This window comes from Zophobas morio, unplaced genomic scaffold (genome assembly GCF_036711695.1).
Source record: "Zophobas morio isolate AGI-343-1 ecotype UQ-CSIRO unplaced genomic scaffold, CSIRO_AGI_Zmor_V1 ptg000008l, whole genome shotgun sequence".
In the NCBI taxonomy this organism is placed as follows: Eukaryota; Metazoa; Arthropoda; class Insecta; order Coleoptera; family Tenebrionidae; genus Zophobas; species Zophobas morio.
In genome coordinates this window covers 12,880,958-12,903,893 of record NW_026972113.1, presented here as the reverse complement: position 1 = coordinate 12,903,893, position 22,936 = coordinate 12,880,958, and the positions used below count along the sequence as shown (strand labels likewise).

Sequence of the window (22,936 nt, the reverse complement as noted above, 5' to 3'; positions counted from 1 at the left end):
TACTTGATTTTTGTCTATTTCACCACTTTGTAGTTCCGCTTCACCCTGTTCTTGAAACGTGATGATGATCAAGGCTACGAATATATTTACAAAGAAGAATGGAAATACTACAAAATATACAATGTAGAAAATGGACATTTCTATTCGAAAGTTTTGTATAGGGCCTTGATCTTCGTATGTGGCAGACATCGAGTGTTGGAGAACCCTTAAAACAGAAACAATAAGTGGTGAAAGTTTTCGGCAGTGTCGGATGTGGCATGGTCCACCGGGAAATTTAGTATTTTTAGGAAAAATGGATTCTCAATGCTTAACTTCGACTGTTTATGTTTGTACTTGGACCGAATTCGACTAAGCAATTTGGAATTTTTTGGTTTTGCAACTTACGAATTTTTTGATTTTTTAATTTTCATTCCTTCATATTGAGTTTCTTCAATTTTTCGACTTTTCAAGTTGAAAGTTTTCGATTTTTCGACTTTTGAATTTTTTGATGTTCGATTTTTTTATTTCTTCAATTCTCGAATTTTTCATTTTTTCGATCTTTCAATTTTTTTGTTTCTTCAAATTGTCAAGATTTTAGGTTTAAAATTTCCAATTTTCCGATTTTTTTAAGTCAATTTTTTTATTTTTAACTTTTGGATTTTTTATTTTCAATTTTCAAGTTTGAAGTTTCAATTTTTCAATTTGTCGATTTCGCCCTTTGAATTTTTTGGTTTCTTAATTTTTCATTTCTTTAATTTTTAGAGATTTCAGGTTAAAATTTGTCAATTTTTCGTGCTTTGTATTTCTTAATTTTTCAATTCTTCCATATTTCGATCTTCCCATTTTTCGTTTCTTCGATTTTTGGAGTTTTCAGATTTAGTTTTTTAATTTTTTGGTTCTTTAATTGTTCGATTTACAATTTTTCGAAGCTTCATCTTCAATGTTTCCATTTAATCTCAAAATTGATAACTGAAAAATTTTAAATCGAAAACTAGATTAAAAGAACAAAAACTGAAAAATCGAGAAACTCAAAATCGCACAATTAAAAACGAAAAACTAAGACAACTAAAACCTGAAAAATCGAAAAATTCAAAATAGAACAAAAACACGACTCGGAAAATTGAAAAAAAAAGAAAATATTTAAAAGTTGAAAAGTTAAAAATCAAAAGATCTAAAAATTTCAAACTGAAAAATCGAAAAATTAAACAAACAATTTAAAAAATAGAAAAATAAAAAATTTCAGAATGCAAATTGAAAAATTGAAGAAACGAAAAATTAAAATCGGAAAATTGAAAAATTAAAAAATGCAAGATTGAAAAAAAACATTTAAAAATGGAAAAATCGAAAAATTACAATTTGAAAAACTTAAAAATCAAAAACAAGCATTGAAAAATTCTAAAGTCAAAAATCGATAAATTGAGGAAATGAAAATTGTTTTTTAAAGCCTGAAGATTGAAACAAACTAATAAAATACATATATCAAATTTAAAACAAAAAATTTGCAAATCGAAACAAAAAACCGATAATCGAGAATTTGAAAAATTGATTTTTCATATTTGTGTCTTAATTTTTGATGTTGCAAATTTTCATTTCCTCAGTTTTCAAATTTCTTCATTTTTCGATATTTCAGTTTTTTGTTACTTCAATTTTTCGAAACTTATGGTTTAAATTTGTCATTTTTTTGCCTTTTCAAGTTTCGAATTTTTTGATTGTATAGTTTTTCGTTGTAATTTTCAGATATTTCAACTTTTTGATCTTTTAATTCTTTGAGTTTTCAGGTTTAAATTTTTCAATTTTTTGGTTTCGTAACTTATACTATATTTTTTTATTGCCATTCCTCAGATTTTCGATTATTCTACTTTAAAATTCTTTATGTTCTAATTTTTCAATTCGTCAGTTCTCAACTTTTTTCGGTTTCGCTGTTTTAGGTAACTCTTTCAATTTTTTGTTTCGTAAGTTTTTCACATTTTAATTTTTTGAGGTTTCAACTACAAATTTTTCAATTTTTCTATTTTTCAGATTTTTGTTTCAATTACTCGAGTTTTCAACTTTTTTTTGATTTTATATTTTTTAATTTCTCGAATTTTTCGAATTTCAGCTTTAAATTCTTCAATTTTTTGGTTTTGCACCTTATGAATTTTGTGATTTTTTAATTTTCGGGCTTTTGTTCAATTTTTCGAGATTTCGGATTTTTCAACTTTTAAATCGTTCAATTTTTTATTTCATCAGTTTTTTGAGTTTCAAAATTTAAATTTTTCACTTTAAAAATTTTACAGTTTTTAGATCTTTCAGTTTTTGGTTTTTGTTTATTTTGCAATTTACAATTTTTCAAGTTTTTAATTTAAATTTCTCTAATTTTCAACTTCGGAATTTTTTATTTTTAATTTTCGTTTCTTCAATTTCAGTTTTTCAATTTTTTGGTTTTGCACCTTATGAATTTTGTGATTTTTTTTTTGGTTTTTGTTCAATTGTTCGAAATTTCGGATTTTTCAACTCAGTTTTTTGAGTTTTAAAATTTAAATTTTTCATTTTAAAAATTTTCCAGTTTTTAGATCTTTCGGTTTTCAAGTTTTTAATTTAAATTTGTCTGATTTTCAACTTCTGAATTTTCGTTTTTTCATATTTTAAAATTTCTTCAATTTTTCGAGGTTGCAAGTTCAAATTTTTCAATTTTTTTAATTTTTAGCTTTTTGTTTCAATTATTCGAGATTACAGCTCTATTTTTTTGTTTTTTTGGTCTTTTCACTTTTGAATATTTTGATTTTATTTGTTCATTTCTCCAAGTTTTATGTTTTTCAATTATTGGATTTTCTAGTTTCGTTTTTTTTAATTTTTCTTTTAGAATTTTTCGAGTCTTGACTTTCAGTTTTTCCACTTTTGTTCTTCAGATTTTAGAATTTCTTCAATTTTTCGAGTTTTTAAGTTCAGTTGTTTTTAATTTGTTATAAGGTGCTTTACCATTTTTTTTGAGAGAAACACGAAAATCAAGCATCGAAAAATTCAAAATTAAAAGAATTCGAAAATTTTAAGAAACCAAGAAAACACTAAAAAATCAAAAAAATATGAAATTTAAACATCGAAAAATTGAAAAATTGAAATTTTAAAACTCGAAAAATTAAACAAACAAAAATCTGAAAGTTTAAAAAATTGAAAAATCCAAAAAATCAAACTTTTTAAATTCAAAAATACAAAAATTTCAATTAAACATTGAAATATTGGGAAACTCAAAAATCAAAAAATTAAACGTCGACAAATCGAAAAATTGACGAAAAATTAAAAAATTAAAAAAATTTAAAAATAGAAAATCTAAAGTTTTGAAATTGAATATTAGCAAAATGACAAATCGGAAAATTGGACAAATCAGAAAAAAATGAGAGATGGAAAAATTCTAAAATTTGAGAAACTTAAAAAATTAAAAATTTGGAAAATTGCTTGACTGGAAATTTTGAAAAAAACGATAACTGAGAAAAGTTAAAAAAAGGAAAAAAATTGCAAAACAAAAATCGAAAAACTAACAAATTGGTAAATGGATCAATAAAAAAATCTGAAAAATCGAAAAAATGAAAATCGGAAATTTGAAAATTTAAAATTCGGGAAACTGAAAAATCGTAAAACTGAAGGATCAGAAAGTTAAAAAATCGAAAAATTGAAAAATACTTATTGGAAAAAATCGAAAAGATGCATTGAAAAGTTCAATGTAGAAAAATTGACGAAATGATTTAAAAAATCAAAAATATTCAAAAGTTGAAAAATGCAAAATTTCGAAATTGAAAACTGGAGAAATTGCAAAAGACAAATTCACAAACTACGCAAAAGTAGAAATGTGAATAACGAAAAATTGAAAAATTTAAACTTGAAAACACGTAAAAATGGAAAAAACAAAATTTGGAAAATAAAAAATTTGAACTGAGACTAGAAAATTGAAAAATTGTGAAATCGAAAATTTCCAAATAGAAAAATAAAAATGAAAGAATTCAAAATAGAAAAATCAAAGTATCTAAAAATCGTAGAAGCGAAAAATTACAAAATGAAAATCGAAAAACTGTCAGATTGGAAAATGGATTATTAAAAAAATCGGGAACATCGAAAAATTGAAAATCGGAAATTTGAGAAATTGTAAATCTGGAAATTGAAAAATTCTTTTTGAAACAAATCGAAAAGAAGCATCGAAAAGTTCAAAACTTGAAAAATTGATGAAATGAAGAATTAAAAAATCAAAAATATTCATAAACTGAAAAATGAAAAATTTAGAAACCGAAAACCGGAAAAATTACAAAAAAATTGAAAAACTACACAAAATAAAAAATTAAAACTTGAAAACAGGTAAAATTGAAGAAATAAAATTTGAAAAATCAAAAATTTCAAACTGAGAACTAGAAAAGTTGGAAACCAAATTGAAACTATTTTCAATTTTTCTATAAAAATTAAAAATTGAAGAATTCAAAAAAGAATAATAGGTGTATCGTAAACTAAAAATCGCGGAAAAGAAACATCAAAAATTTGGAAAAATTGAAAAATGGAACAGTGTTTTTTTAAATTTTCTATCTAGAATTTTTCGAGTCTTGACTTTCAGTTTTTCCACTTTTATTTGTTGTTCAGATTTTAGAATTTTTCGAGTTTTTAAGTTCAGTAGTTGTTTTTAATTTGTTATAAGGTGCTTTACTATTTTTTTTTTTTAGAAAAAAGCCAATTTTGAAGTGTTTTTTATTCAAAAATAAAACTGAAGAAACTGAAAGTTAACATTGAAAAATTCTAAAATTCATTTTGAAAAAGCGAAAAATTTTAGATTCAAAATTAGAAAAATTACAGCCAAAAATTTAAGATTCCAAAAATTAAAAATCGAGAAACTCGAAAATCAAGCATCGAAAAATGCAAAAGTTAAAAAATCTAAAAATTGGCGACATAAAAAATTAAAAATTAAGAGTTCAGAAATATTAAGAAACCAAGAAAACAATAAAAAATGAAAAAATATGAATTTTAAACATCGAAAAATTGAAATTTTAAAACTCGAAAAATTAAACAAACAAAAATTTGAAAGTTTAAAAAATTAGGAAACTCAAAAATCAAAAAATTAATCGTTGACAAATCGAAAAATTGACGAAAAATTAAAAAATCAAAAAAATTGAAAAATAGAAAATCTAAGATTTTGAAATTGAACACTAGCAAATTACAAATCGAAAAATTGAACAAATCAGAAACTGAGAGATCGAAAAAATCTAAAATTTGAGAAACTAAAAAAAAATAAAAAATTTGGAAAATTGAAAACTGGAAAAATTGCAAAAGAAAAATTCAAAAACTACACAAAATAAAAAAATTAGAAATGTGAATATCGAAAAACTGAAAAATTCAAACTTGAAAACACGTAAAATGGAAAAACAAAATTTGGAAAATCAAAAATTTGAAACAGACTAGAAAAATTGAAAAATTGTGAAATCGAAAATTTCCAAATAGAAAAATAAAAATTCAAAAATTCAAAATAGAAAAATCAAAGTATCTAAAAATCGTAGGAGCGAAAAATTGCAAAATGAAAATCGAAAAACTGTCAGATTGGAAAATGGATTATTCAAAAAATCGGGATCATCGAAGAATTGAAAATCGGAAATTTGAGAATTTGTAAATCTGGAAATTGAAAATTTCTTTATGAAACAAATCGAAAAGAAGCATCGAAAAGTTCAAAACTTGAAAAATTGACGAAATGAATTAAAAAATCAAAAATATTTAAAAACTGAAAAATGAAAAATTTAGAAACCGAAAACCGGAAAAATTGCAAAAAAATTGAAAAACTACACAAAATAAAAAATTAAAAAATTAAAACTTGAAAACAGGTAAAATTGAAGAAACAAAATTTGAAAAATCAAAAATTTCAAACTCAGAACTAGAAAAGTTGGAAACCAAATTGAAAATAGAAAAATTAAAAATTGAAGAATTCAAAAAAGAGTAATCGGAGTATCGTAATCGCGGAAAAGAAACATCAAAAATTTGAAAAAAATGAAAGATGGAAAAGTGTCATATTTTATAAAATTTAAATGACTACTACTGTAAATTTTGGAGATGACGTCAACTTTTAGATTTTTCAATTATTGGATTTTTTCCATTTTCAACTTCGCAATTTTTTATTTTTAATTTTCGTTTCTTCAATTTTTCAATTTTTTGATTTTTTTGCTTTTTGTTTCAATTATTCGAGATTACCACTCTAATTTTTTTGTTTTTTTGGTTGTTTCCCTTTTGAATATTTTGATTTTATTTGTTCATTTTTCCATGTTTTAAATTTTTCAATTATTGGATTTTTTAGTTTCGTGTCTTGACTTTCAGTTTTTCCATTTTTGTTCTTCAGATTTTAGAATTTCTTCAATTTTTCGAGTTTTTAAGTTCAGTTGTTGTTTTTAATTTGTTATAAAGTGCTTTACAATTTTTTTTTAGAAAACAAGCCAATTTTGAAGTGTTTTTTATTCAAAAAGTAAAACTGAAGAAACTAGAAGTTAACATTGCAAAATTCTAAAATTCATTCTGAAAAAGCGAAAAATTAGAACATTTTAAATTCAAAATTCGAAAAATTACAACCACAAATTTAAGATTCGAAAAATTAAAAATCGAGAAAGACGAAAATCAAGCATCGAAAAATTCAAAATTAAAAGAATTCAAAAATTTTAAGAAACCATGAAAACAAAAAATCAAAAAAGTATGAATTTTAAACATCGAAAAATTGAAAAATTCAAATTTTAAAACCGAAAAATTAAACAAACATCCAAAAAATCAAACTTTTTAAATTCAAAAATTAAAAAATCAAAAAAATTGAAAAATAGAAAATCTAAAGTTTTGAAATTCAATATTAGCAAGATTACAAATGGAAAAATTGAACAAATCAGAAAAAAATTAAAGATCGAAAAATTCTAAAATTTGAGAAACTAAAAAAATTAAAAATTTGGAAAATTGCTTGACTTGAAATTTTGAAAAAAAAAGTTGAAATCTAGAACCAGAAAAATTGTAAATTCGAGAAACGAAGTCACAAAATTCAAAATTCGAAAAATTAAATAACAAAAAAATGAAAATTTACAAATCGAAAAATGAAGTATTGAAAAATTCAAAAAAGAAAAAGTAATATGTCTAAAAATTTTCTTGAAACAAAAAACTGCAAAATGGAAAAGTTCCAAATCGAAAAATTGAAAATTTTAAAAGTCGAAAAAGTGTAAAATTGTAAAATTCGATAACTGAGAAACGAAAAGTTAAAAAAAGGGAAAAATTGCAAAACAAATGGAAAACTACATTAAATAAAAAAATAAGAAAAAATAAGAAAAATTAAAAAAAACAAAAACCTGAAAGTTTGAAAAATTGAAAATCTAAAAACCGAAGAAACGAAAAATAAAAATCAAAAAATTTTATATTGAGAAAAACTAGAAAAAATAAAAACCAAAAAATTACAAAACAAAAATCGGAAATTTGAAAATTTAAAAATCGGGAAATTCAAAAATCGAAAAATTGCAAATTCGTAAAACTGAAGGATCAGAAAGTTAAAAAATCGAAAAATTGAAAAATACTTATTGGAACAAATCGAAAAGACTCATTGAAAAGTTCAATGTAGAAAAATTGACGAAATGAATTAAAAAATCAAAAATATTCAAAAGTTGAAATAGCAAAATTTCGAAATTAAAACTGGAAAAATTGCAAAAGAAAAATTCAAAAACTAAACAAAATAAAAAATTAGAAATGTGAATACCGAAAAACTGAAAAATTTAAACTAGAAAAAATTGAAAAATTGTGAAGTCAAAAATTTCCAAATAGAAAATAAAAATTCAAAAATTCAAAATAGAAAAATCAAAGTACCTAGAAATCGTAGAAACCAAAAATTGCAAAATGAAAATCGAAAAACTGAAAATCAGAAATTTGAAAATTTGTAAATCTGGAAATTGAAAAATCGAAAAATTAATTTTGAAGCAAATCGAAAAGAAGCATCGAAAAGTTCAAAACTTGAAAAATTGAGGAAATGAAGAAATAAAAAATCAAAAATATTCAAAAGATTGAAAAATGCAAAATTTCGAAATTGAAAACTAGAAAAATTGCAAAAGAAAAATTGAAAAACTACATAAAATAACAAATTAAAAAATCTAAAAATTAAAAGAATTCAAACATTTTAAGAAACCAAGGAAACAATAAAAAATAAAAAAAATATGAATTTTAAACATCGAAAAATTTAAAAATTGAAATATTAAAACACGAAAATTTAAACAAATAAAAATCTGAAAGTTTAAAAAATTGAAATTTTCTAAATTCAAAAATACAAAAATTTCAATTAAATATTGAAAAATTGGGAAACTCAAAAATCAAAAAATTAAACATCGGCGTCGACAAATCGAAAAATTGACGAAAAATTAAAAAATCAAAAAAATTGACAAATAGAAAATCTAAAATTTCGAAATTGAACACTAGCAAAATTACAAATCGAAAAATTGAACAAATCAGAAACCGAGAGATCGAAAAAATCTAAAATTTGAGAAACTAAAAAAAATTAAAAATTTGGAAAATTGCTTGACTTGAAATTTTGGAAAAAAAAGTTGAAATCTAGAACCAGAAAAATTGTAAATTCGAGAAACGAAGTCGCAAAATTGAAAAGAAGCATCGAAAGTTGAAAAAACTGGAAAAATTGCAAAAAAAATGGAAAACTACATTGAATAAAAAAAAAATTAAAAATAAAAATTAAAAAACAAAAACCTAAAAATTTGAAAAATTGAAAAATCTAAAAACTGAACAACGAAAATTAAAAATCAAAAAATTGGATATTAAGAACTAGAAAAAATAAAAATCGAAAAATTAAAAATTGAAGCATTCAAGAAAGAAAAATCAAAGTATCTAAAAATTGTAGAAGCGAAACATTGCAAAACGAAAATCGAAATTTGAAAATTTAAAAATCAGGAAATTGAAAAATACTTATTGGAAAAAATCGAAAAGACGCATTAAAAAGTTCAATGCAGAAAAGTTGAAAAATGTAAAATTTCGAAATTGAAAACTGTAAAAATTGCAAAAGAAAAATTCAAAAACTACGTAAAATAAAAAATTAGAAATGTGAATAACGAAAAATTGAAAAATTTCAACTTGAAAACACGTAAAAATGGAAAAAACAAAATTTGGAAATTCAAAAAGTTGAAACTGAGACTAAAAAAATTGAAAAATTGTGAAATCGAAAATTTCCAAATAGAAAAATAAAAATTAAAAAATTCAGAATAGAAAAATCAAAATATCGAAAAATCGTAGAAGCGAAAAATTGCAAAATGAAAATCGAAAAACTGGCAGATTGGAAAATGGATTGTTCAAAAATTCGGGAACATCGAAAAATTTAAAATTTGTTAATCCGGAAATTGAAAAATCGAAAAATTGAAAAATTCTTTTTTAAACAAATCGAAAAGAAGCTTCGAAAAGTTCAAAGCTTGAAAAATTGACGAAATGAAGAATTAAAAAATCAAAAATAATCAAAAAATGAAAAATTTAGAAACCGAAAACCGGAAAAATTGCAAAAAAATTGAAAAACTACACAAAATAAAAAATTTAAAAAAAAATTGAAAAATGAATATCAAAAAATTGAAAAATTTAAACTTGAAAACAGGTAAAATTGAAAAAATTTGAAACTAAGAACTAGAAAAATTGAAAACCAAATTGAAAATAGAAAAATTAAAAATTGAAGAATTCAAAAAAGGATAATCGGAGTATTTAAAAATCGCGGAAAAGAAACATCAAAAATTTGAAAAAATTGAAAAATGAAAATGTCATATTTTATAAAATTTAAATGCTATTTGCCACTGTAAATTTTGGAGATGACGTCAACAAATTATTGGTAGGGATGATTAGCCAAATTATTGGTTTAGTAGTCCCAGAGATTATTTGCATAATAAAAAGACAGACAGACGTACTGAGTTTACACATAACGTTTTTCATGCGTCTGTTAGAATTTTAGGAATACTTATTGCAAAAAAAAAGTAATAGACTAGAAATTTCCCGGTGTTCCGGCGGCCCAATCCAACACTGATTTCCAGGTAGCGATTGGTCAAAAATACTCACTGAGGCCATCCCTCTCCGGTCTGAACGGCAAACAGCGTCAACATCGCCATCGCTACATTATCATAGTGAAAACTCTGCAATTTCCAGTCGCGTTTTTCTACTCGAGGCACATCGCTGTCTTCATCAAAAATAAAATACTGACCCCTAGAGAACAAAGAACCATGAAAGAGTGACCCCGGCCACCCCCCTCCATACTCACTGGCACGTGGCTTCTGTAAATTTACTTGCATCAGTACAGTGTCGAAATTTTCCGTTGAACAACTGAACGGCGATCACAGCAAATATAAACTGGAATAATATATACACTATAAGAATGTTTATCACATTTTTTAACGAGTTTACTAAACAGTCGAACACTGCTTTTAATTTGGGCACTCGTTTAATTGTTTTTAACGGTCTTAACACTCGGAGCACCCGCAGCGACTTGATCGTCGACAAATTCGCACCCGCTTTGTTTTGCCTGCAACGAAACGGTGACGTCACACTCAATTCGGCCAATCAGCGACGAGTACTCACGCCACGTCGAACCCCATGGAGACGAGCGCGCAGATCACCACCGCGGCGTCCATGATGTTCCAGAACTCCCTCAAGTAGGACCCCGGATGCAATATAATCCCGAGGTCGACGATTTTCAGGAGCATCTCCACGGCGAACACTCCAGTGAAAGCGTAGTCTAATCTGTCCAGGATCAAGTTCCAGCTCGAGTCCTCGTTCACCGGGTCCTCGGCAGCCAGCGCCATCGAACTGAGGCAGATTACGATCATTATAAAAAAATCAAAGTAACGCAGGTTTACGATCCCGTGGGCGAATCTTCTCACACTAAAAGAACACACTTAAGTCGTTAGAAGCAACGAAATTGGCGAAGTCGTACGGATTTGTGGGTGATAGTATAAACATGCTAGAGTATGGCAGCATAGGCTTGGGACCGACGATTTCCTCCTCCTCATCGGGCGGCTTCTCCTCCTTCTTCTTGCGGCCTTTGACGGGGCTGGGCGGACAGACCTCGACGCGGGGGTTGGAGCCTGCCTCGATCTGTAAGGCTTCCATTTCCTTTTGGAGTTCTAGTTCTTGCTTCTCTTTGTTCTCTTCGGCTTGTTCTTCCTCGGCAGCCGTCAGTTCTTGGGCGTTGGCTAAGTTGTCGACGGCGATGGCCAAGAATACGTTGAGCAAAGTGTAGTTGCCGAAGAGCATGAGGATGATGAAGTATAGGGAGTAGACCATGCCGCCGTTCTCGTGGCCCCCCAAGGCTTCGATTCCGTAGTACATGACCTCGTTCCAGTCTTCGCCGGTTAATATCTGGGGAGAAGGGGTGAGATTGTGGGGTGAAAGTGGTGGGTGAGCAGAGAGTGAGGGATTTTCGCCTCTATGATGATTAAATGACAGATATTCTTCTACAAAAATAAATCAATAAAACTTTTATTCAATGTATTTTTTGTTTCATTTTTCAAATATTTAATTATTTAAGTTCCATTTTTTTGTTTATTAAATTTTTCGAATCGTTGAGTTAAATTTTTTTTCCACCTTGGATTTTTTGAATTATTTATTTGGCGTTCCTTCAAATTTCATTTTCTTCAAATTTTCTATTTTCATTTTTTTTTTTGTTTCGAATAACAGTTTTAGTTGATTCTAGTTTTCAATTTCAAATGGTTTGATTTCCCAATTTTATTTTTTGACTTTTTAGTTTCTTCAAATTTTAGATTTTTCAATTTTTCTTTCTTTCTATTTTGCTTTCTTCAATTTTTACAGTTTTCGATTTCCAATTTTATTTTTTAATTTTTCATTGTTAGAATTTTCGATTTTGCAATTTTTGGATTTTTCCGATTTCAATTAATCCGTTTTCTAATTTTTCAGTTTTTCGATTTTCAACCTTTTTTTCAGTTCTCAGATTTTTCAGTTTTTGGAAGTTTCAATTTTATTATTTTTCATTTTTGGTTTCCTCAAATTTTGGATTTTTCAATGTTTCGATCTCTCAATTTCCGCTTTCTTCAATTTTTCTAGTTTTCAATTTCAAAATTTTTGATTTTTCAGTTTTTGAATTTTACAATTTAGTAATTTTTCATTTCGTCCAGTTTTCCATTACTCAATTTTAAAATGTTTGCGTTTCCCAATTTTAAAATTTTCAATTTTCCGATTTTCGGCTTTTCGATTCATGCGTTTCCAACTTCGTCAGTTTTTTTATTTCCATTTTGCAATTTTCCGTTTCTACGATTTTTAGATATTTTGATTCTTCTTTTTTGAATTCTTCAATTTTTAGTTTTTGCATTTGGAAGTTTTCGGTTTCGGTTTGGTTTTAATTTGTATTGTTCTGAATTTCATTTTTTTTGATTTTTCAAATTTTGTTTTTCATTTTTCGTTTCTTCAGTTTTTAAGAATTTGACAATTTTTCGATTTTTGAATTTTAGTTTTTTCGATTTTTCAATTTCTTAATTTTTCTACTTTCGAATTTAAAATGTTTCAATTTTCCGATTTTTCAAAAGAAATTTTAATATTTTCAGATTTTTTTTCGAGTTTTCAAGTTTAATTTTTTCAAATTTTTAATTTTCTCATTTTTTGGATTTCTCAAATTTTAGATTTTCTCTCTGAATTTTTTGGATCTTTAAATTTTTCGTTAATTTTTCAATTTCTCAACGATAAATTTTTCGACTTTTCAGATTTTTAATTTTTTATTTCATTTAGTTCTTCAAATTTCAGATTTTTCAATTTTTCTTTTGCACTTTTTCCACTCTTCAATCTCAAAATTTTCAATTTTTGAAATTTTTTATTTTCAAAATTTTTAATTTTTTTTTTTGAATTTTTAGGTATGTATTTCATTTTTTGATTTATAAATTTTCAAATATCAGGTTTTTAATTTTTTCATTTTTCAATTTTGTGATTTTTTATTTCTCGAATTTGCAATTTTTCTAGTTCTCAATTTCAAATTTTTAATTTTTTCAAATATTCAGGTCTTTGTTTCATCAATTTTTCGAGTTTCCAAATTCAAACTTTTTTATTTTTCAAATTTTCAGGTTTTTGTTTCATTAATTTTTCGAATTTTCAAGTTGAAATTTCTCATATTTTTAAATTTTAATTTTTTTAGTTTTTCAAATTTTAGATTTTTCCATTTTTCGATATCTCAGTTTCTGATTTCTCCAATTTTTCGATTTGTAATTTTTTTATTTTTTAATTTCAAAAATTTAAAATTTTCAATTTTCGAATTTTTTGGATGATCTAATTTTTCATAATTTTTCAGTTTTTCAAGTTAAATAATAATAATAATAATTGCATTTATTAACGCCAATAAAGCTATTACAGAGTAAAATAAAGAAAAAACTACTAAATGTTTCAGTTTTTCAAATTTTTGATTTCCTATTTTATTTAGTTCCTCAAATTTCAGATCTTTCAATTTACCTTTTGCACTTTTCCAGTTTCCAATTTCAAAATTTTCAATTTTTGAGATTTTTGATTTTTTAATTCTGTATTTTGTCAGTTTTTCAACTTCTGAATTTTTCAATGCTTCTTTTCTATTTTTAAATATTGCCATTTTTAATTTTGTGATTTTTATGAATTTTTCGAATTTTTCAAAATCAGTTTTTCAAATTTTTGTTTCTCAGTTTTAGAACTTCAGAATTTTTCAGTTTTTTAATTCTATTTTTTTTTATTTTTTAAATCTTCAGGTCCTTGTTTTCAATTTTTGGAGTTTTCAAGTTCAAATTTATAAATTTTTAATTTTTCAATTTTTTATTTCCCACATCTCAGGTTTTGATTGCTTCAATTTTTGGATTTGTAATTTTTCCAGTTTTAAATTTCAAAATTTTAGATTTTTTAATTTTTGAATTTTTTTGACGTTTTACTTTTTCGTCAATTTTACGATTTTTCAAAATTTAAATTTTTCGATTTTTGAATTTCTCAATTTTTCAATTTTTGGTTGAAATTTTGTTATTTTTGTATTTAAAAAGTTTCATTTTTTAGATTTTTCGAACACTCAAGTTTTTGTTTCTTCAATTTTTCGAGTTTTTAAACTTCAAGTTTTCAATTTTTCGATATTTTAAATTTAATATTGTTTAATACTTTATTTTTTCTAGTTTCTTCAATTTTTCGATTTGCAATTTTTCTAATTTTCAGTTTCAAAATTTTAGATTTTTCAGTTTTTGAATTTTTCATTTCGTCAATTTTTCTATTTTTCAACTTTTAAATTTTTTATGTGTCTTTACTACGTTTGAGTTTCTCGATTTTAATTTTTTTGATTTTTTCCAATTTTTCGTTTCTACCATTTTTAAATATTTTGATTTTTCTTTTTGAATTCTGGATTTGAAAATTTTCGATTTCACATTCTTGGTTCTTAATTTTTGTGGTTCACAATTTCAAATTTTTCAAATTTTCACATTTTTTTTTTATTATTTTACGTATTTATTTTTTATTATTTTACGTATTTATTTTCCCAAATTTCAGATTTTTCAATTTTTCTTTCGCACTTCTACCAGTTCTCAATTCCAAAATTTTCATTTTTTGAAATTTTTGATTTTTTAATTCTTCATTTGGTCAATTTTTCAACTTTTGAATTTTTCGATGCTTGTTTTCGATTTTTGGTTTCTCCATTTTTAATTTAGCGATTTTTATAATTTTTTTTTGATTTTCCAAAATCAGTTTTTCTGTTTTTCGTTTTTCAGTTTTAGAATTTTACAACTTTTCGATTTTTCAAGTTTACAGTTTTTCGTTTTTTCGATTTTTTAATTTAAAATGTTTCAATTTTCCCAAAGGTATTTGACAATTTTTCGATTTTTAAAATTTTCAATTTTCTGACTTGGAATTTTTCGATTTTTCCGAATTTTCAATTCATTCTCCGATTTCTTCCATTTTGCAATTTTCCTTTCTACAATTTTTACATATTTATTTTTTTCTAATTTTTCGATTTTACAATTTTCCAATTTCTTGGTATTTTAATTTTTAGATTTTTCAATTTTGCGATTTTTCGTTTCTCGAATTTGCAATTTTTTTAGTTCTCAAGTTAACATTTTTTGATTCTTTAATTCTTTTTTTTGTTTCATCAATTTTTCGAGTTTTCAAGTTTAAATTTTTCAAATTTCTATTTTTTTAATTTGTTTTAGCTTCTTCAAATTTTAGAATTCTCAAATTTTTCGATTTGTGTTTTTCTAGTTTTCAATTTTTCAATTTTTTTCGTTTTTTTACGTTTAAATTTTTCAATTTTTGAGTTTCTCAATTATTCAGTTTTTGGTTGAAATTTTTCTGCTTTTGAATTTAAAATGTTTCATTTTTTATGTTTACAAATTTTCAAACTTTTAGGTTTTTGTTTCATGAATTTTTCAAGTTCAATGTCTCAAATTTATAATTTTTTGTTTTTTATTGTTTTTTAGTTTCTTCAAATTTCAGATTTTTTAATTTTTCGATCTCTGTTTCTACACTCTTCAATTTTTCGGTTTGCAATTTTTCCAGTTTTCAATTTCAAAATTTTAAGTTTTGAATTCTTTGATTTATTTACTTTGTATAGAGTCAAATTTTCGTTTCTTTAATTTTTCAATTTGTAATTTTTCTGGTTTTCAATTTCAGTTTTTTAATAATTTTTCGTTTAATTTCAAATTTTTCAACATTTCAATCGTTCTTTTTTGTTTCTTCAATTTTTGGGGCTTCCAAGTTTTTTTTCATTTTTCGTTCCATCAATTTTTAATTTTTCAGGTTTTCGATCATTTCAATTTTTGTTTCTTTAATTGTTCGAAGTGCAGTTTTTCAGGATCTCGATTTAAAATTTTTCGACTCTTCGACTTTTGGATTTTTTTTTATTTTGTTATATTAAATTTTTTTATTTTTTTCATTTTCAGTATATTCAATTTTAGATTTTCAGTTCTTTGTGGTTATTTATATTTTTCTGTTTTAAAAATTTTAGATTTTTCAAATGTTCGATCTCTTAGTTTCGGTTTTCTTTAATTTTTCGATTTGCAATTTTTCTAATTTTCAGTTTCAAAATTTTAGATTTTTCAGTTTTTGAATTTTTCATTTCGCCAATTTTTCTATTTTTCAACTTTTAAATTTTTTATGTTTCTTTACTTCGTTTGAGTTTCTCGATTTTAAATTTTTTGAATTTTCAGTTTTCCATTTTGCAATTTTTCGTTTCTACGATTTTTAAATATTTTGATTTTTCTTTTTGAGTTCCGGATTTAAAAATTTTCGGTTTCACATTCTAGGTTCTTAATTTTTGTGGTTCAAATTTTTACTTTTTTTTATTTTACATATTTAGTTTCCCAAATTTCACATTTTTCAATTTTCTTTTGGCGCTTTTACCAGTTGTCAATTTCAAAATTTTCATTTTTTGAAATTTTTAATTCTTTAATTCTTCATTTCGTCAATTCTTCAACTTTTGAGTTTGCCGATGCTTGTTTTCGATTTTTGGTTTCTCAATTTTTAATTTAGCGATTTTTATCAATTTTTTTTATTTTCCAAAATCAGGTTTTCTATTTTTCGTTTTTCAGTTCTAGAATTTCACATTTCCGATTTTTCAGTCGTTTTCAATTTTCTGACATGGAATTTTTCGATTTTTCCGAATTTTCAATTCATTCTTCGATTTCTATTTTGCAATTTTCCTTTCTACAATTTTTAGATATTTATTTTTGTTAATTCTTAGATTTGTAAATTTTCGATTTTACAATTTTCCAATTTCTTGGTATTTTTTTTTTGACTTTTCAATTTTGCGATTTTTCGTTTCTCGAATTTATATTTTTTTTTCCTAAGTTAAAATTTTTTGATTCTTCAATTCTTCTTTTTTTTTGTTTCATCAATTTTTTGAGTTTGCAAGTTTAAATTTTTCAAATTTCTATTTTTTTAATTTGTTTTAGCTTCTTCAAGTTTTCAGTCTTTCAATTTTCTTCGTCAATTTTGCGTTTTTTGCAACGTTTAAATTTTTCGATTTTTGAGTTTCTCAATTTTTCAATTTCTGGTTGAAATTTTTCTGCTTTTGAATTTGAAATGTTTCATTTTTGATGTTTACAAGTTTTCAAACTTTTAGGTCATCAATTTTTCAAGTTTTCAAGTTCAATGTCTCAAATTTATAACTTTTTGTTTTTTTATTGTTTTTTAGTTTCTTCAAATTTCAGATTTTTTAATTTTTCGATCTCTCTCTTTCTACACTCTTCAATTTTTCGGTTTGCAATTTTTCTACTTTTCAATTTCAAAATTTTAAGTTTTGAATTCTTTGATTTATTTTTTATTGTGTCAAATTTTCGTTTCTTTAATTTTTCAGTTTGTAATTTTTCTGGTTTTCAATTTCAGTTTTTTAATAATTTTTCGTTTAATTTTAAATTTTTCAACATTTCAATCGTTCTTTTTTTGTTTCTTCAATTGTTGGGGCTTCCAAGTTTTTTTTCATTTTTCCTTCCATCAATTTTTAGATTTTTCAGGTTTTCGATCATTTAAATTTTTGTTTCTTTAACTGTTCGAAGTGTAGTTTTTCTGAATCTCGATTTAAAATTTTTCGACTCTTCCACTTTTGGATTTTTTTTTTATTTTGTTTTATTAAATTTTTTTATTTTTTTCATTTTCAGTATATTCAGTTTTAGATTTTTCAGTTTTTCGATCTTTCAGTTCTTTGTGGTTATTTGTATTTTTCAGTTTTTAAAATTTTAGATTTTTCAAATGTTCGATCTTAGTTTCGGTTTTCTTTAATTTTTCGATTTGCAATTTTTCTAATTTTCAGTTTCAAAATTTTAGATTTTCAGTTTTTGAATTTCTCATATCGTCAATTTTTCTATTTTTCAACTTTTAAATTTTTTGTTTCTTTACTACGTTTGAGTTTGTCGATTTTAAATTTTTTGATTTTTCAGTTCGATTTTGTAATTTTTCGTTTCTACGATTTTAAATATTTTGATTTTTCTTTTTGAGTTCTGGATTTCAAAAATTTTCGGTTTCACATTCTAGGTTCTTAATTTTGTGGTTCAAATTTTTCGAATTTTCAAATTTTTACTTTTTTTTATTTTACACATTTAGTTTACCAAATTTCAGATTTTTCAATTTTCTTTTGGCGCTTTTACCAGTTGTCAATTTCAAAATTTTCATTTTTTGGAATTTTTGATTTTTTAATTCTTCATTTCGTCAATTCTTCAACTTTTGAGTTTGTCGATGCTTGTTTTCGATTTTTGGTTTCTCAATTTTTAATTTAGCGATTTTTACCAATTTTTTTTTATTTTCCAAAATCAGGTTTTCTATTTTTCGTTTTTCAGTTCTGGAATTTCACATTTCCGATTTTTCACAGTCGTTTTCAATTTTCTGACATGGAATTTTTCGATTTTTCCGAATTTTCAATTCATTCTCCGATTTCTATTTTGCAAATTTCCTTTCTACAATTTTTAGATATTTATTTTTGTTAATTTTTAGATTTATAAATTTTCGATTTTTACAATTTTCCGATTTCTTGGTATTTCAATTTTTTGATTTTTCAATTTTGCGATTTTTCGTTTCTCGAATTTGCAATTTTTTGAGTTCTCAAGTTAAAATTTTTTGATTCTTCAATTCTTCTTTTTTTTTTGTTTCATCAATTTTTTGAGTTTTCAAGTTTAAATTTTTCAAATTTCTATTTTTTTAATTTGTTTTAGCTTCTTCAAATTTTAGAATTTTAAAATTTTTCGGTTTTTGATTTTCCTAGTTTTCAGTCTTTCAATTTTCTTCGTCAATTTTTCGTTTTTTGCAACGTTTAAATTTTTCGATTTTTGAGTTTCTCAATTTTTCAATTTTTGGTTGAAATTTTTCTGCTTTGGATTTAAAATGTTTCATTTTTTATGTTTACAAATTTTCAAACTTTTAGGTTTTTGTTTCATCAATTTTTCAAGTTTTCAAGTTCAATGTCTCAAATTTATAATTTTTTTGTTTTTTTAGTTTCTTCAAATTTCAGATTTTTTAATTTTTCGATCTCTGTTTCTACACTCTTCAATTTTTCGGTTTGCAATTTTTCTAGTTTTCAATTTCAAAATTTTAAGTTCTTAATTCTTTGATTTGTTTATTTTTTATTGAGTCAAATTTTCGTTTCTTTAATTTTTCAATTTGTAATTTTTCTGGTTTTCAATTTCAGTTTTTTAATAATTTTTCGTTTAATTTTTCAAATTTTTCAACATTTCAATCGTTTTTTTTTTGTTTCTTTAATTTTTGAGCTTCCAAGTTTTTTTTCATTTTTCGTTCCATCAATTTTTAGATTTTTCAGGTTTTCGATCCTTTAAATTTTTGTTTCTTTAATTGTTCGAAGTACAGTTTTTCTGGATCTCGATTAAAAATTTTTCGACTCTTCCACTTTTGGATTATTTTTTTTTTAATTATGTTTTATTAAATTTTTAGATTCTCTTTTTGAACTTTAAATTTTTTGATTTTTTTCATTTTCAGTATATTCAATTTTAGATTGTTCAGTTTTTCGATCTTTCAGTTCTTTGTGGTTATTTATATTTTTCAGTTTTTAAAATTTTAGATTTTTCAAATGTTCGATCTCTTAGTTTCGACTTTCTTCAATTTTTCGATCTGCAATTTTTCTAATTTTCAGTTTCAAAATTTTAGATTTTTCAGTTTTTGAATTTTTCTTTCGTCAATTTTTCTATTTATCAACTTTCAAATTTTTTATGTTTCTTTACTTCGTTTGAGTTTCTCGATTTTAAATTTTTTGAATTTTCAGTTTTCCATTTTGCAATTTTTCCTTTCTATGATTTTTAAATATTTTGATTTTTCTTTTTGAGTTCTGGATTTGAAAATTTTCGGTTTCACATTCTAGGTTCTTAATTTTTGTGATTCAAATTTTTCGAATTTTCAAAGTTTTACTTTTTTTATTTTACATATTTACTTATTTAGTTTCCCAAATTTCAGATTTTTCTTTTGGCACTTTTACCAGTTCTAATTTTCATTTTTTGAAATTTTTCCGAATTTTCAATTAAATCTCCGATTTCTATTTTGCAATTTTCCTTTCTACAATTTTTAGATATTTATTTTTGTTAATTCTTAGATTTGTAAATTTTCGATTTTACAATTTTCCAATTTCTTAGTATTTTAATTTTTCGATTTTTCAATTTTTCGTTTCTCGAATTTACAGTTTTTTTAGTTCTCAAGTTAAAATTTTTTGATTCTTCAATTCTTCTTTTTTTTCATCAATTTTTCGAGTTTTGAAGTTTAAATTTTTCAAATTTAAATTTTTTTAATTTGTTTTAGCTTCTTCAGATTTTAGAATTTTCAAATTTTTCATTTTTTATGATTACAAATTTTCAAACTTGTAGGTTTTTGTTTCATCAATTTTTCGAGTTTTCAAGTTCAATGTTTCAAATTTATAATTTTTGATTTTTTTATTGTTTTTTTTTTAGTTTCTTCAAATTTCAGATTTTTTAATTTTTCTATCTCTGTTTCTGTACTCTTCAATTTTTCGGTTTGCAATATCTCGAGTTTTCAATTTCAAAATTTTAGGTTTTGAATTCTTTGATTGATTTATTTTTTATTAAGCCAAATTTTTGTTTCTTTAATTGTTCGAAGTACAGTTTTTCTGGATATCGATTTAAAATTTTTCGACTCTTCCACTTTTGGATTATTTTTTTTTATTTTGTTTTATTAAATTTTTAAATTCTCTTTTTCAACTTTACATTTTTTTATTTTTTTAATTTTCAGTATATTCAATTTTAAATTTTTCAGTTCTTTGTGGTTATTTATATTTTTCAGTTTTTAAATTCTTCGATTTTTCAAATGTAAGACTTTTAAATAATTTCGATATTAAAATTTTTCGTTTTTTCCATTTCTTGATATTAATTTTAAGTAACAATTTTTGGTTTTTACAACTTTTCGTCTTCCCGCTTTTTATTTTTTAATTTTTCAAAATTACAGTTTTGCAGTTTTTAAGTTTAAACTAAAATAGATGTTGTGTAGGCAACCCTTGGTACACAACACCGCTACAGTAAGAAAAATGAAAATTTTTATTAGAGGCGAAAATCCCCCGCCCACTCTCTGGCCTGCGCGTCGCCCCAGTCCCCAAGCCTCGCTCATACTCACTTGAAATACTGTTAAAAGTGCGATCGGAAACGTGTTGAAGTTCGTCGGTGGCGTTTCATTCTCGAAGTTGAACTGGCCGCCGAAGAGCTGCATGCCGAGCAGCGCGAAAATCAGAATGAACAAGAAAAGGAGGAATAGTAAGGAAATGATGGACCTCATGGAATTGAGCAGCGAAATGACGAGATTTCTCAGCGAGGACCAGTACTTGGTTACTTTGAAGATGCGCAAGAGTCTTAGGGCTCTGAGCACCGACAGCCCGAACGAGCCCCCTTTCACGGCCGACCAGATCACCTCGAAGATCGAGCCCGTGATCACCACGCAGTCGAAGCGGTTGAACGCCGACTCGAAGTAGATCCGGGGGCCCAACGCGTACATCTTGATGAACATCTCCGACATGAACAGACCCAGAAAAACGTACTCGGCGTAGTCTAAAACACGACTTGTATAGAGGCGAAAATCGCACTCGACACTAAACTTACACAAGAACTTGCTCAGCCAGTCGGGTTGACCGTGGAATTCGACGGCCACGCAAAACGTATTAAAAAAAACCAGCACGATGACGGACCAATAGAACCATTGGGTTTTCACCATGTGGCGAATCCCGAAACGGAAACGCTTCTCGGCCCTCCAGAAACTGGCGCATCCTCCGGGACCCTGCGCTCGGGATTTCATGTACGACGTTCTGCCAAAGCCTGTTAAAAATACTAACTTCAACATGCGACAATGCCGTCAGGGGACTTGGGGGGTTAGAAGCGGCGGACAAATTCCGACCCCTGGGGTTCGTAAAGCGGGGTTTGAGCGACCCCGGCGCGGATTTTGTCCGCCACTGAGGCACGGTCATCGGTCAGACGAAACAATGAGACAAATTCCTACGTTTCAAACTATCTACAGCGACTAGCACCAATCAACGCCACTAGATCACCTAAATACTAAAAAAATCTACTTTTGGGGTCGAGTCCGCTAAAGTCTGCACAATGCTGAGGCGCTTCAGCCAAAAGCTGACCTGTGAAGCTTTTTATCGAATATATTATTATATCAAGTAGATTGAGATAATTTTCTAACGATTGGTTTCTACGTGGAACAAATTTTTCTTTAATATTAATAATACTTAATTAATTAGAAAATTACCTACGGTGTTACGAATCCCTCGTGATGTTAGTTAAACTTACATGATGGCTTGGGTGTTTGTTAAGTAGAACAAAATTTATACACAAATTAAAACGTTGTGGAATGACGTGACTGCAATGATTAAAAAAATGGAAAAGGAGCAACACAGGTCTAAAAGAATTGAAAAGAAGGGTAAACACTTGAAGCGCACTCAAATCTAAGCGGAAAACTAACGAGGTCAACTGCGGTTAATTTTGGATTTTTACGACGTTTCATGATGTCTAGAGTGTGAAAAAGTGGGTCTCCCGTTTCCGTTTGTGTTGGCGGTTTTAGCACTAAAATTTTTGGTTGCCTTAGAAGCTACTAATGTACAGCCGTTAGAAAAAATATGTACAATGATTCAATTTTATTTTGTTCAATTTTTAAAGAACTTGGAAATAAAAAAAAATAAATAAAGTGAAATCTCCTGTTGGATTTTTGAATTTTTAAATGTTCGATTTTTTTCCGATTTTATTTTTTTTTTAATTCCTCAGGTTTTAATTTTTCACTTTTTCAATTTTAGCACTTCTTAATTTCAATTTTTGATTTTTTAATTAATTATTATTTTCAATTTTTCGACTTGCAATTTTTCCAGGTCTTAATTTTTATTTTTTTCAATTTATGGATTTTTAGTTCCCCGATTTTTAATTTTTACATTTTTCGTTTCTTCAATTTTTCCACTTCTTAATTTCATAACTTTTTCAATTTTTTCATATCTGAAAGTAAGTATCAGTGTTATAATTTTTCCAATTTAATTTTCCCATGTCATACATTT

General features: G+C 25.3%; 1 protein-coding gene across 25 annotated transcripts in view; it reads right to left on the bottom strand.

Moving 5' to 3' along the window:
• The window catches only part of Cac (cacophony), a 109,352-nt gene that overhangs the window by 59,287 nt on the left and 27,129 nt on the right, over positions 1-22,936 (bottom strand). For 24 of the 25 annotated variants that reach the window (XM_064050956.1, XM_064050958.1, XM_064050933.1 and 21 more), the window contains 7 exons: positions 21,495-21,707; positions 21,016-21,443; positions 10,898-11,322; positions 10,543-10,845; positions 10,226-10,486; positions 10,027-10,170; positions 4-205 (listed from right to left, as the gene is read on the bottom strand). In XM_064050956.1, the coding sequence (XP_063907026.1) occupies positions 4-205; positions 10,027-10,170; positions 10,226-10,486; positions 10,543-10,845; positions 10,898-11,322; positions 21,016-21,443; positions 21,495-21,707 (1,976 nt within the window). Of the gene's footprint in view, positions 1-3; positions 206-10,026; positions 10,171-10,225; positions 10,487-10,542; positions 10,846-10,897; positions 11,323-21,015; positions 21,444-21,494; positions 21,720-22,936 lie in introns of all 25 variants that reach the window. The other variant, XM_064050937.1, reaches the window with a different exon arrangement.